Source organism: Leptonychotes weddellii, chromosome X (genome assembly GCF_054177405.1).
Source record: "Leptonychotes weddellii isolate Sample4059 chromosome X, ASM5417740v2, whole genome shotgun sequence".
Classification (NCBI taxonomy): Eukaryota; Metazoa; Chordata; class Mammalia; order Carnivora; family Phocidae; genus Leptonychotes; species Leptonychotes weddellii.
The window spans coordinates 15,094,976-15,109,407 of record NC_138385.1 but is presented as its reverse complement, the minus strand read 5'-3'; the positions used below and the strand labels follow the sequence as shown (position 1 = coordinate 15,109,407).

At 44.4% G+C, this 14,432-nt stretch overlaps 1 protein-coding gene across 1 annotated transcript in view; it reads right to left on the bottom strand.

Annotated features, from left to right (window-relative positions):
• Positions 1-14,432, bottom strand: part of GPC3 (glypican 3) — a 409,440-nt gene that overhangs the window by 95,970 nt on the left and 299,038 nt on the right. The window contains exon 6 of the mRNA XM_081808236.1: positions 4,406-4,526. Within this exon, the coding sequence (XP_081664362.1) occupies positions 4,406-4,526 (121 nt within the window). The remainder of the gene's footprint in view (positions 1-4,405; positions 4,527-14,432) is intronic.

The window sequence follows — 14,432 nt, the reverse complement described above, 5'->3', positions numbered from 1 at the left end:
GAGGGCAAATGGCCCACAGTATCATCTGGGTAAGAATGTATTGTGATCATTCTTGGTATTTGGGGGGTCTTCTCTCCAGGCAAAAATAAAAACAAAACTTGTGTGTGTGTGTGTGTGTGTGTGTATTTAAAGCAATATTGCCTAGCAAATTTCAGAACTGACACTGAGGGCTTAAAGGAGTTCAATTGCTCTGCTAACACAAGACAATAAATCCTTGCACAAATTAGAAACTGAAAAGGAAATAAAAAGGTCCTCATTTCCAATCGTGGGAATGTTACACATGAACTCTGGCTTGGAAGGAGGAGGGGAGGCCATTCCACACCTGCAGGCCTTCCCAGGAAAGGGGCCCGGGCCTGACCCTGAACCCATCCCCTCAAGGTTACACCATGGGACTGTCAATATGGAAATAATGTTACTTTATTCCCTTAGTGAGTATATTATTTTCAGCGCTATCAACAGCAACTATAACCTGAAAGGAGGCAGTTGAGAATTGCTACGGAAGAAAGTGAAGAGTTATTTTGGGAAGTGCTCATAAATGGCCCAGCTACGGTCCATCTAAATGGATGCACGTGGGCATACGTGCATAGACAGAGAGAAGTAGGTAGCTCTGCATTTACAGATGTGTATGTTGGAGCATCCTACTATAGCTTAATAGATGCAGCCCCAAGCAAGGGGCCTAGGAAAATAGCCATTACACTCCTGGACTCACCACTCACTTACATGTGAACTTGGGCAAGTTAACTCGATTCTATCAAGTTCCAATCACTAAAACTTTAGGTCAGTTTAGTCAGGCAGTCAGTGAATCCAGATGTTTGGCAGTGTACAGGAAACAACATCTGGATGATTGATCGAATTTTCAACCAAACTCACTGGATGTTTTGGCAGCATGCCCACTCAGCCTTCGGTGGATTTCTGCCTCAGTTTCTCTAGCTATAAAAAAGGGACAATGATCATATATCACTTACCCACAGGGGTCAGTAAGGACTAAATAATGTCCAAAGGTAACAATGAGTTCTTGAAAAGACTGATTCTGTGACAGGACTCTATCTTATACCATTCCAGGTTGACTATTTTTCCCAGTACAACCAGTTAGACTTTTAGAACATGAAATCACTTTGAAATATGGTTATGTGCTATACAAACACGACACATCATCATCATCTTCTTCACCATCATTATCATCATTGTAACGTTCTTCTTTGACTTTCTTAAAATGTCTCACTTTCAGATTGAATCACAGCCAAACTAGGAATTTTATTGAAGGTCTGAAAACAAATGTGTTTGGGCTATGTAAAGCAAGACAGATGAGAAAAAGAAGTCACTGTGGGTGTTTGGAGCCCAAGCAATTTTAACAGCTCTACTTAAACAGGTAAAACTGGTCTATCAATGAGAATTAATTGGTTGCTCAACGGTATTTGTAAGGGAACCAAAAATGTTCACATACACACATATTCACGGCAGAGGTGGGAGAAAGAAATTGTAATGGTGCCTTTTTCAACTCTCATAATATACACCTCCCTACCCATGAACTGGTTTCAGCTTTTGGGGCTGGAAGTCAGAGAAAGGGGACGGAAGGAAACAATATGGGAGAGCAAAGAAGAGACACATCAAAGGGATCTACAATCGCACAAAATTGGGGAAGCAGATTAGATAGACTGGCAAAAAGTACTGGACTAATAATGCTCCCTTTCAAACTCAAGTCCTGCCTACAGAGAAAATCCTGAATTATAATCATCTTAATTGCCATTTACTGTCTGTCGGGCATATGCAATTATATATATTTGTGTATATAGGTAAAAATATGTAATACATAAAATATGTTATATCTATAATTATATTTAAGCTTTCTATAATGGGGGTATAGATCAAATTTCTAATCCTCACAAGAACCTTGTAAGAGAGGTTTTGATAGCTCTCTGTACTAGAGATGAGAAAACTAAAGCTCAGGTCCGATGACTTGCCCAAAGTTCTATACCATCTGGTATCTGGTTCTATATCCATCTGGATCCAAAGCCCACGTTCTTCCCACACTCCCACATGGTCTCCCACAGTATGAGTATCAAACCCTCAACGTCTTTGCTACAAGGCTGTATTTTTTAGTGACCACTGGATCACATAGAAGCCCACGTCTGATATGATATGGCATTCCCTTTTTCCACTGGGGAGTACATCCGCAGGCCTTTGATCTTTCTTATGCCTGCCACTCCCTGGTTTTGTCTTTACCTACTCATTGCTCGTGGCAGCTCTGGGCGCTGGCGCCCTCTGCGATGCTTCTTGTCCTAGCTCCGCCCACCTCAGGCCGGCCAGCCAGAATGGATGAGTGGCAGCGTCCTCTGGCTCTTCATCACAGGCTGCCTTCTATCTGAAAGCACATTCTCTGCCTGTGCGTCCTTCCAAGGAAGCTATGAATACAGAGCATTAGACTTGTGGGTCCCAAAGGCCCTGGCACCTGGCTGAGCACATAGTAGGTGTTCCTTCAGGTCCACTGACCAAAGAGATCTGTTGATAGTATTCTTTTAGGATTAGGGGCACAGTGATGGAGCCTGAGAGTCTGGCCTCACCAGTGTGTGTGTGTGTCGGGGGGGGGGGTCTAACCAGTTGAGTGGAGCCCCCCAGATAGAGCCGGCTAGAGATAATTGGGAAATTATTCAGAGGACAATGACTGCTGTTGTCCCCAGGTGAAGCGTAGCATGCCCTTACACCTCCACAGAAGTGGTTTACACTGTGCTCTGAACCCTTCAGAGACGCATTCTGGAGAAATCATACCACGTGTAGCCAGGCTCTGCAGAACTTCGTGAGGTTGGGAGTTTACAGAGAGAAGGGTCTTTCAGGCAGCGACTTCCATTATCATGTGCTCAGCAGCACTAACAACTGGTTATTAAGTGCTCACTGAGTGCAGAGCACTTAATTAGGCACTGGAGGAGCCAAACCCAAGTGTGTTGTAAATACTTTCACAAAGCCATTTGCAGTGAAATATACCACTATTAGAAAGCCCTTCCAAACATTTTCTAAGAACCACAAAAATGTCATTGCTAATCTTCATATTAAAAAATAAAGCCACGCCAGTGTCTTCATACGCAAACCTCTGCCCCTGCATAAGGATTTTAGTTGCATTAAGTTCTTTCTAGGCTACAAATAGAAGTTGGTGGTGCCAGGATCCATGGTGTCACTCTGGTATACGGTGGCATTTTTGGTGGCATTTTTTTTTATTGTGGCCACAAAGCAATCACAAGCAGATGGTACAACTAACTTCTATTTGTGTCTTAGTTACTAAACTCCTCATGAGAGGAAAAACTCTGTGTACAGGTCAAGGGAATCTGTGGGTGTCTCTGTGCATGGCAGTGAGTCAGAAGTTGGCAAGGGTGCAGTGAAGCTGGTGTTCTAGTATCTTCCTAGTGGCAGTGAAAGCCGATACACGTTCCCGTTGGAAAGCAACTTGGAAACATGCGTTAAAATGCTCATATCTTTTAACCTGATAACACCAATATTTTAAGAAAATGATCTAAGATCAGGAGAAAGCGCCATGTGTGAAGAGGTAGCTTTATTTATGATGGTAAAAAATTTGAAGCAATCTCAATGTCCAGCAAAAGCAAGCTGATTATCATGATGAATACTTAAAGAAATCTTAGGCAGCCACAAAAAAATGATTAATATGAAGATTTGTGACAACATGAAAAAGTGTTTCCAATATAGTGTTAATTTTAAGAACTATAAATCACTTGTGTGGTTCCAGTTATGTAACAAGCCTGTGTGAGTGTGGTTTTCTGAACAAATATTAGAAAAGAACGGCTAAAAATGAAAACAGGATAGAGTGATGGGATTGTGAGAAATATTTTTCCATTTTCCAAGCTTTCTCTAATATTATGATATTTTCTTTATTATTTAAAAGTGGGATGAAGGGGCATCTGGCTGGCTCAGTTGGAAGGGTGTGTGACTCTTGATCTCAGGGTCATGGGTTCGAGCCCCATGTTGGGTGTTGTGATTACTAAAAAAAATAAATAAACTTAAAATAAAATAAAAATGGAGTAAAAAACAAGAGTCAGAAGTCCTTTTTAACAGAGAGAATCTTTTTCTAAGATTTATTTATTTATTTGAGAGAGTGTGTGCGTGTGCGCGCATGAGTGGGGGGAGGGGCAGAGGGAGAGAGAATCTCTAGCAGACTCCCGCCGAGCATGGAGCCCGACTTGAGGCTTAGTCTCATGACCCTGAGATCATGACCCGAGCTGAAATCACAAGCCGGACACTTAACCCACTGAGCCACCCAGGCGCCCCAACAGAGAGAATCTTTGAAGAAAATGAAGAACGGCTGCCTCTCCAAAAGCCCAAGAACACAACTGGAACAGCGGACACTGACCATCCCTCATTTTTTTTCCCCATTTCCATTTTTGTTCAATTTACCACTTACCTGGTTAATGTGCTTCAGCTTGTCAATAATTTGACTGACCACTGGCTCAGGGCCCTTCATTTTCAGCTCATGGAGGTTGAACTGATTTTTCATGCCATTCCTCGCTGCCTTCTGGCTGTATCTGGAAAGGGGACGGTAAAGAAAAGGTTTGTCACAGGAGGGTCCCAAGCAAAATAAAAGCTGACTATACTTGATGCCAGTGGTCAAGCTGACCACAAGCTCTCTTCAGCCTTTTAAACCACGGATGACCCTATGGTGCAAAAGTAAACAACTCCAGATAGAGTCTATTTGCAATGGAGAACCTTCAACAGTCAACAAACATTAATTCAACATCCTTTTTTTTTTTTCCCCCCAAGGAGTTGGGGATACAACAATGAACAAGACAGACAAAGTCCCCTCCCTTATTGTGTTCTGGATCTACTGTGGCGTCCAGAAGAGTAAGGGCCACTGGCAACTCAGAGTGATGAGAGCTACTTAGTTAAGGGAGGTCCTGCGTCTTAGTCAGGGGAACACGCAGAAGGGACCTTAACTCTGAGTGTGCTCTCTACTCACTGGAAAAAGAAAGATGCTTGTATATTCTTTACCTCTTCCTTCTCCTCCACTGCCTCCTCCCACTATTTCTTGTAGGCCTTGGAGTTGGGTTTCTTTTCAGGAGGCATTCCCAAGCCATGTACAGTATAAATTTGCCCTTGCCTGAAACACTTTTTCCCCCCAATTACAACAGGATAGTCGGTGCGTTAAGGGCAAATTCGTATTTCTTTTATTTGTATTTTTAATTACAAAAATAATAATGTTCATTGTAAACAATTTAAACAGTACAGAAATAAACAAAGCATAAAGTAAAAGTTCCCCCATCATCCCATCCTTCCAAGAGAGAAGCATGGCTAACAGTCTGATATATATTCTTCTAGGGGTTTCCACACACTTTTACTAACACATAATTCTAACCCAAATTGGAAGCATACTAGTCATGCTGATTTGCAACTTTTTATCACTTAATATATATCTTGGACATATTTCCATGTCAGAACATAAATAGCTGTCTTGTCCTTATTCTTCGGTATGGCTATATCATAATTTATTTATCCAATCCCTGATGAAAAGTGGAGTTATTTCTAATAATTTGCTAATAAAACAATGCCGCAAAGAACATCCTCGTATACCAATCTTCGCACATTTGCACGAATAGCTATAAAGGATAATTTCCTAGAATTTAGTCACTTCATATTTCTTTTTTTTAAGATTTTATTTATTTATTTATCTGAGAGAGAGAGAGAGAGAGAGAGCATGAGCAGGGGGGAGGGGGAGGGGCAAAGGGAGAAGCAGACTCCCTGTTGAGCAGGAAGCCTGAAGTGGGGCTTGATCCAAGGACCCTGAGATCATGACCTGAGCCCAAGGGTGACGCTTAACTGACTGAGCCACGCAGGCGCCTCTCACTTCGTAATCCCAAATTATGACGTGCAATAAATAATTAATACTACTGTATTTTTGCATATGACTGTACAAGGCAGTTTCTTATCATTCAGCTTACTTGAGCTTCTCAACCATACTGTGATGTGGGTAGGGCAGACATCTTTATTATTTATTACTGAAAATTCCACAACTTCAGAAGATATTGATCTGGTTTTGTTAGGTGTTCCCTTCCATGATATAATGTATCTGCCAATATTCAGGACATGCCTTGAAAAAGACGTGTGGTAGCAGAGGAGGTCAGGAAATCTAGTTCTGACTTTCATAATTAAAAGGCATCCAATGAAAAGGAAAATACTTTTTTAAAATAATCCCTACACCCAACATGGGGCTCGAACTCACGACACCAAGATCAAGAGTCGGGTGCTCTTTCGACCAAGCCAGCCAGGCACCCCATGGAAAGGAAAATATTTTGTAGTAAAGTTGAAGAGAACATTTGATTGCATTTCTTCTGAAATGATAGCCTAACATATTCTGCTTATTTAACTTTGAAGATTAGTGAATACACAGATCACCAACCATCAAACACCAGTTGCCTCTGGGGCTATATTAAAGAAACGCAAAGTAGCGTTCTTTATTTATATATCTTGTGGCAATCAGCTTACCAGCCTCCTCTTTTATGTTCACATAATGCTGTTTAAATACCATCTCCCTCCTGATGATACCAGCAACTTCATCATGTCTTTCTTTGCACCTACTGACGCCTGAAGCAGAGACCCTATTCACAGATAAAGAGGCAAGGCTTATTATAAATCTTCTGAAATGAACTTCAGGAATGTGTCCCCAGAGACATTTCCAGGGGCTTATTCATATTGAAGCTTGCCGGCCACTTTTATGCCTGCTCCTACAAAACAAACGTCTTCCTAAAGTTTATGATCCTCATTGGAATAGTGTAAAGACATCTTCCAATGTAGCGATTTTGCCCTATGCTCCCTCTTCCAAATCACCTATAAATATTAAATCACATTAGTTCCCAGCTGATCCCTTGCGGCCCTACTGTATTCTTTCCCGCCATCCGGAAAAGTGTCCCTATTGCTTGCTCTATTTTTTTGTTTCTTATCTCCAAGCTATGGATCAGGAGCCAGGACAAAACACTGCTCTCCAATCCCATGGTGACTCAATTTTTTAAAAACAGCTTTGGGTTGAAAAGCTTGCCAAACTTTTTGAAAGTTGAAATAGCATCCACTGTTCCGCTCTATCCATGTGCTATTTAAATCCTCAAAGGACTTCAGTAAATTAAGCATGGTTTCTGGTTACAGAAGTGTTAGGAGGAGCTGGCCTGTGGCTTCAACCTAAAACTTGCCTTTATTTTCTGTATTCCGCAAAGCAGTAACCCAAAGTACTGATCCAACTGATTCCCATAGCTGCTAAAATTTCATGGCACTGTTTTAAAACTCGGCGTTCTTGCACGCTCTCTTTAGGTGTCTCTATACCTCCCCCACGCCCCTATCATTTCTGTTTCCCACCACTCTACCCTGTTCTCCTTAGCCAGACAAAATACAGAATGGAATCTTAAAAGCCTAAATGGAATATTATGCGGACGTGAAAAGGACGAAGTCGAGCTGTATGTGTTGGCATGAAGCCAAATTCAAGATACATTGTTGCAGATATAAGCAGTGGTCAAGAATGTACGGTGTGATTCCATTTGGGGTAAAAATGGGTCTGCAGAGGCATGACTCTCCTGTACTTTATATGTGGCCAGATAGACGCAGAACATTTTTAAGAAATGATAATAGCAGTTATCTCTGGTGAGCAAGGGGAGATGTTGGGGAACTCTTAATTTTATTTTATGTTCTTCCATATCTTGTACATTTTTAAAGCTTTATAATAATTTAATGTTTAATGAGTGAAGTTTTATATAGTAGTTAATTTTCTTAAGGCAAAAGAAAAAACAAAAGGAAGGAAAAGATAATTAAAAGCAGGGCCTATGGGAAATCCTTCTTGGTAAGAGTTACGGTGGCCATTACTAACAGCCCAGCTCAAAGGTGACTTCTTTTTTTTTTTTAAAGATTTTATTTATTTATTTGAAGAGAGAGACAGCTAGAGAGGGAACACAAGCAGGGGGAGTGGGAGAGGGAGACGGGGAAGCAGGCTTCCCGCGGAGCAGGGAGCCCGATGCGGGGCTCGATCCCAGGACCCTGGGATCATGACCTGAGCCAAAGGCAGACGCTTAACGACTGAGCCACCCAGGTGCCCCTTGTATTCTTTTTCTTAAAGAGGCCTCAGCGAATGGTATAACTTCAGATGCCAAAAATCTTTAAATCAATCCCTGAGTGCCTGCCTGAAGAAGGAACGGAGCGGGAGATGAGGTTGTTGAGGATAATGGAGAATCTTTTTTATTTTTTTAAGATTTTATTTATTTATTTGTCAGAGAGAAAGAGAGAGAGAGAGCACATGAGCAGGGGGAGTGGCAGAGGCAGAGGGAGAAGCAGGCTCCCCGTGGAGCAGGGAGCCCGATGCGGGGCTCAATCTCAGGACCCTGGGATCATGACCTGAGCCGAAGGCAGACGCTTAATGACTGAGGCACCCAGGCGCCCCTCAAAGGTGACTTCTTAGGACAGAACGCATATTTACAGAATGCAATATACACGATGTCGCCCTGGACGTCTCCCAAACACAGATCCAACAGTATTGCTATTCAGTGAAATTTTGTGTTCTTGGGAGATATGACATTGAGGTCAGAGAAATAAATAATCCGCCACGACCACCACCACCAGCATGCCACAAGACAAGCACCAAAGGCCATCTGAAAATCTCTAAGGACAACAGGAAAATGAATGCAGGAGAATGTCGCCTCGGCTATAGCAATGTGGCAGATGTGATGTGCCCCCGGGGAATTTTATGGAACATGCATGCTCCGCTTCAAGCCCGGAGGGACTCGGTTAGGGGTGTCTCCGTAGCTTTTGCATTAATTAATTCAGCATTTCATTTTCACTGGCTCCCTCTGCGCCACTGGCGTGCAGGGTCCATGAGAGCCTCTGAACGGGGACGAGCCATCACTGCGCGACCCTCATCCACAGATTGCCCAGAGCGCCAGGAACGGGGACGCTGTCGGCCACAGAGGATTTTAATGATGAGTTATCTACTTAGTGACACTCATCTCTAATTAGATTAATTGTCCTCTCTCAGGAATACCGCTTCTTTCCTAAAGCTCTGCCATGGTTCTGGCAATGAATACCAGCCAGCGGAGGAAGAAAAATGAAGAGAGAAGTTCCTATCTCCAGAATCTCAAGTTTTCTTAGCTGGACATGTTACGTGTGATCTAAAAAGCATCACCTTTACATATTACATGCGGTGTCTTTGCCCTTTCCTACCCACTTTGGTATCTGCTTAGCACAAAAATGTCTGCCATAATGCCAAGAAATCCCTATTTGTGAAGTGAAAAGGGGGACATGGTTCTGTTCAGGCAGATTGGTCAAGGATTGGAGGGGAGGAGAAGGGGGGTACTGGTGCAAAAGCCATAAAGAGAAAAGGAACCTAATTAAAACAGGACATCTGGGCATGCTTGTCTTGGGACAGTTGAAGCAAAGAGAGCACTTGTAGAAGAGGAATAGAGGCAAACAAGCGTAAAATGGGCGATCTTTTCTTCCCATTTCTGTGCTGGCTGCAGCAGCAAGGATGTAGTGGAAAGAAATCAATGAATTCAAATGTAGAAATCACTGGAAACGGAAGCACCCTTAAGAGATCATCTTGTCCAATCCACTCATTGGTAGGTGAAGAAACTGAGACCCAGAGAGGGGCTTTTCTACCAGCACAAGTTGTTAGTATCACAATCCCCCCTCTAGAAGAAAGTCCATTCTTTAAAAGGTCCCTTAAAGGGGCACCTGGGTGGCTCAGTCGTTAAGCGTCTGCCTTCGGCTCAGGTCATGATCCCAGGGTCCTGGGATCGAGCCCCGCATCGGGCTCCCTGCTCCGCGGGAAGCCTGCTTCTCCCTCTCCCACTCCCCCTGCTTGTGTTCCCTCTCTCGCTGTGTCTCTCTCTGTCAAATAAATAAATAAATAAATAATCTTTCCAAAAAAAAAAAAAGGTCCCTTAAAATGCACACTGCTGATTTCAAACATTGTTAGCCCGGATATAAGGCAGGGAGGCTTCTAGAAAATGCACTTTCCTTCTTCCCCTAGGCATTAGAATGGTGGCAACTGTTTGAGAGCAAGTCTTAGAAGGACTAACTCCCCCCCCCCCCCATAAGTGATTTTACCAAAGTTTAATTTGCCGCCAGGTTAGACCAAGAGCTGTAAGTTACAGAGCTCACATTCTCAGAGCGCCATCTTATGGAAAGACTGCAGTACTGTCTGCAGCCCCTGATTTATCAGCTCATTTCTTTGGAAATGAATAAATAATCCACAGTAATCACTATGGGAAAATTGGGTAATTGAAAGAGTATAAATAGCTTTAAAAACAAACCAGAACACAGGGTAGAAAAACCATCTTGTTAAGAGGCCTAAAAAAAGTTCCTTCTATGCAAGATGCCGTCTTAATTTACATAAATGAACAGAAAAATAAAGCAAAGGTGAAAAGAGCTGAGTTTTGTAAATACATTTAATAAAGATAGCAACAATTTGCTTCTTATTTATTTATGCACATATTTAAAGGAAAATGTTTTCCATATTTGTCAGCATAGCAGTACCACTTGAGAGCAAATCTCAACCAGGAGAGTGCCAGAAACATACACCCACCATACTCCTAGAAGCCCCTCTGTTCTCGAACAACAGCCTTTCAGAAATTAATTACAAATACATTTCAACAGACAGGAAGTAAAAGCTAGAGAAGAAACCGGAGAGATGTCGATCCATTTATATCTCATTTAGTGGGCATTAACTATATAAGGGACTATCTGTATTAGAATCTGTTTTTCACCTAGTTTCAAAGCTCCCCGTGAGGGGTGGGGGGGGGGGACTGAAAGATTGGTCTTGGAATATACTCAAGAAGTCATTTAAACCTAAAGAAGCAAAGAATATTTTCCAGATGGTGAGGAAAGCGTGAGAAGTTGAAAATCACCCGCCATGGGGAGAAGAGTTTGGCTGTGGGGAACAGCCCCCCACCGAGAAGGGAATGCAGAGAGAAAAGGCTGATGATGAGGGGATCACCTGAACATGGGTCCAAGGAAGCAAACTCTGCAGAGGAACCTCGAGGTAAGGAGAGAGAAAAGTAAATAAGGAAGCCAAAATGAGACCGCGGCTAGGCAGAGCCTGGGGTGTGGGAAGGCCGGTGAGGACTGCCTTCTGGGCTTAGAGCCCGGCCACCAGCAGTCCGGATGCCAGGCCAAGGCGGGCAGCACTGGCGCAGGGCTCTCGGGGGGGGGTGTCCTTGTGGAAGGACATATAAAGGAGGAGAGGACTTCAACCCACTTTCACTCTTACAAAACCAGAAAGAAATATGTAATTCAGAAGCTCGGGAACCGGGGGGTTAGGTTGTCAGAGGACAGGGTGTGCAGTTGGGATTTATTATTCAATCACCCCAAACTCATTTATCAAGTCCTCTTAGAGCAGAGAACTAGCCCAGAAAACCAGATGTTTTCTCGTCCCACTGGAGTTAAGCCAAAAGGAAATGATCTTTACCTGTTTTAAGTTAGTTTTTTTTTTTTTTTAAGTTAGATTTTAACTCATGGGAATGAATATCGGGGTCAGAGAGAACCCTCGAAATCATTTAGTCCAATGCCCTCTGCTTACAGATGGGCAGACTGGGGCCCAGAGAGGCCAAGCGTCCCTGCAGATGTGACTTGCACAGAGCTGTCACGCTCCCCAATGGAAGAGCCAAGAAAGGAGTCAGAGAATGGGTCAATAGCCCATGACAGCATTGTGGCACAGCGACGGATGGTCAAAATAGTGATCAGTCATTAGTTTTAGGGGGTGAAAGTCAGTTTAGTATATGCAGTTTACCAAGACCACGAGTACATCATACACTTTAGAAAGGTTGAGTCACATGGCAGAAGGAGCCCCAGCCTTGTCGTCGAGACATAGGTTCATGAGCTGGTTTCCACCACTTATGTGTGCCTTTTGACAAATAATGAAACCCTGCTGGGCTGGAGTTTTCTTATCTGTAAAATGGGGATGATGCCACCTGCCTTGTTTTGAGGACGAATTGATAGCCCGAATGCTAGTACATTGGGACAACACAGGCAATGTGCTTAAAACAGTGCCCAGCACACCCAGATGAGGGTTGCTGTTATTATTATGTGAACACACTGAACACCGTGCTGACATGCAGTAGGTGTGCAATAAATGGTATTAGAAAAGGATTTCCGGAAGGAGGATGAAGACACCACCTTGCGATGAATAGTCAGGGGAAGCTTCAAATCCACTCCTCCCCACGCTGAAGAGACCTGAAGAAATGGAAAGCGTCTCAGTTGTCTAAGGACGCCCCAGTTGAAGTCCAAGTCTAAGCAGGGGCACTGATGGTGTAGGATTAGGGAAGAATGAGCACGGCCAAAAGCACCCAAAGCTTTCTTTCCAATTGTGATTGAGCAGTGACGTGTGCGTAGCTTCAGCAGAGATATCCTCACACAGGGCTTCCAGGGGACAGGTCCTCTGGGGGGGGGGGGGGGACTCACCAGACAGGACTTCAAATGGTTCAAACTTAATTGTCACCTGCTGAAGAACAAATCATTTCCTGAGGCCCAGGGCAGTGACCAACCCACTTGGGGTGTCAGAATCCCGACCCACTTGTCCCCCCCACATTTTACATTCCTCCTCTCTGGGACCCCAAACTGTCTAGTCCCACTTTGCAGAAGTGTCACAAGTCATTAATTTGATGGCTCCTGAAAACACCCACACGCTTTTTCAAATCTCTCTTGAGGACACTGCTTTGTCTGTCTCAGGTCCCCGCGGGTCCACAACAAACAGCCATTCTTCAACGCAGTGATCTGCCAAATGGAGGCTGGGACCCTCAAAGTCAACCTACAGTCACACTTCACTGACCAGTTTAAGAGGCAGGCATGCCGGAGTTAGGGAAAAAGGGGACTTGTTTTCTTCCCTCGTGTTGTGTTTCAAGCATATGCAGTAACAAAGGAAAGCCTCCTCGGTGTTGTTCTGGGCGTCCCACCGAACCTTATTTAATGACCCCCCAAAGATCACGAGGGGAGGACACACTGCGTTCCCGTGAATAGGTACCGCCGACATACTTGAAAGGAAAGCTCACTATTCCTGTCACTGTTCGACTGTCAGTTCCTCTTGTCTTGGCCACACTCCTGTGCAGGCCTCAAAGCCTTCAGTGTGCCCGATTAGGCCGACCCGGAGCCTGAGCTCGCGGTGACAAAGGCAGGAAGGCGATCACTTCCCTGACCGGCCTGTCAAGCCCCAGGCTCTGGAATTAGTCTTGCGCCTCAAAACCAGTCTTTCTTGTTTGGGGAGTGAACCCCAGAGGTTTGGGCATGACTTCCTCTTGCTGGCTAGATTTCCCTGGGCTCTGCCGCCTGAACTCTGTCCTGGTTTCCTTGTTTGTATTCGTCTCTGGGTCAGTCCTCTGCTTCACCCCGTGCCTGGCATACAGTAGGCAGTCCATAAATGTCTGTTGAACTGAACAGAGACTGAATGCCTCACCCAGAGCTCAGCTTGTATGGTGGAGACTCTAACCTACTCTGCCCAGCTCTTGTCAGCTGTCTTCTCTTGGGGGCCTCCCCCCACTCCTCAATTTGTAGCCCCTGAGTGAGAACCTGCCTTACGCTGGACTCCTGTCTGGGTCCTGCCAGGAAAACCGGCCACTGTGTCCCATCCCCTAGATGGCACCACTTTGGAAACCAATGCCTACCTGGAGAAAGGCAGGGTTCCTTCCCTAGGCCCCAGTGAATATCTTTATTCAGGTGGTGGGTCACTTCCCACCTGACTGGGCCAGCCCGACAGGTAAGTTCCCCCAGCCCCAGCGCCACTCCTTCTAGCCTCTGTACCATCCCCCTGGATCAGGCAGTGCGCGCCCACGCCAAGCCCATCCATCATACACACCTGCTAGCAATATCAATTCTTCTCCGAGTGTAAACTTCAGCCCATTTCTGAGTCTGAATTAATGTGATTCTACCGCTTTAATAACACATGTGATATACCTGTTACATTTCCTATGGTCAAGGCAGTAACTTTGAAAGCGTGTCAGGGGTGTCTGGTTGGCTCAGTCAGGAAACCATGAGACTCTTGATCTTGGGGTCATGAGTTTGAGCCCCACATTGGGTGTAGATATTAAAAAAAAAAAAAAAGAGTTCCAAATCTGATGGCAAAGTGCCTAGGTTCTCAGTTCTGGGCATCCAAGAAAGGATTTTCCATCTTCCATCAGTAACAGAATGCAAGTGCTGTCTACTCAACACTTCCCTGTTAAGCATCTACACAGCCCCGAGCTCAGCCACAGAACCACCCCCCCTCGCCTCGGTAGCTGCAGGTCCCAAATTTTCCAATGTTCTGGCCCACTATCTCTAATCTGGACTTCCCATGAAGCCCAGATCCTGCCTTTGGCTTTGGCAAACCTGGTCCTCAGAAAATGAAATCTTCGACTAGTGACTGTGTTGGATCCCCCAGCAAATCTGTGACCTAGAGTGTGAAGCTCTACTTCTTCCTGCCCCACCTACACACATGC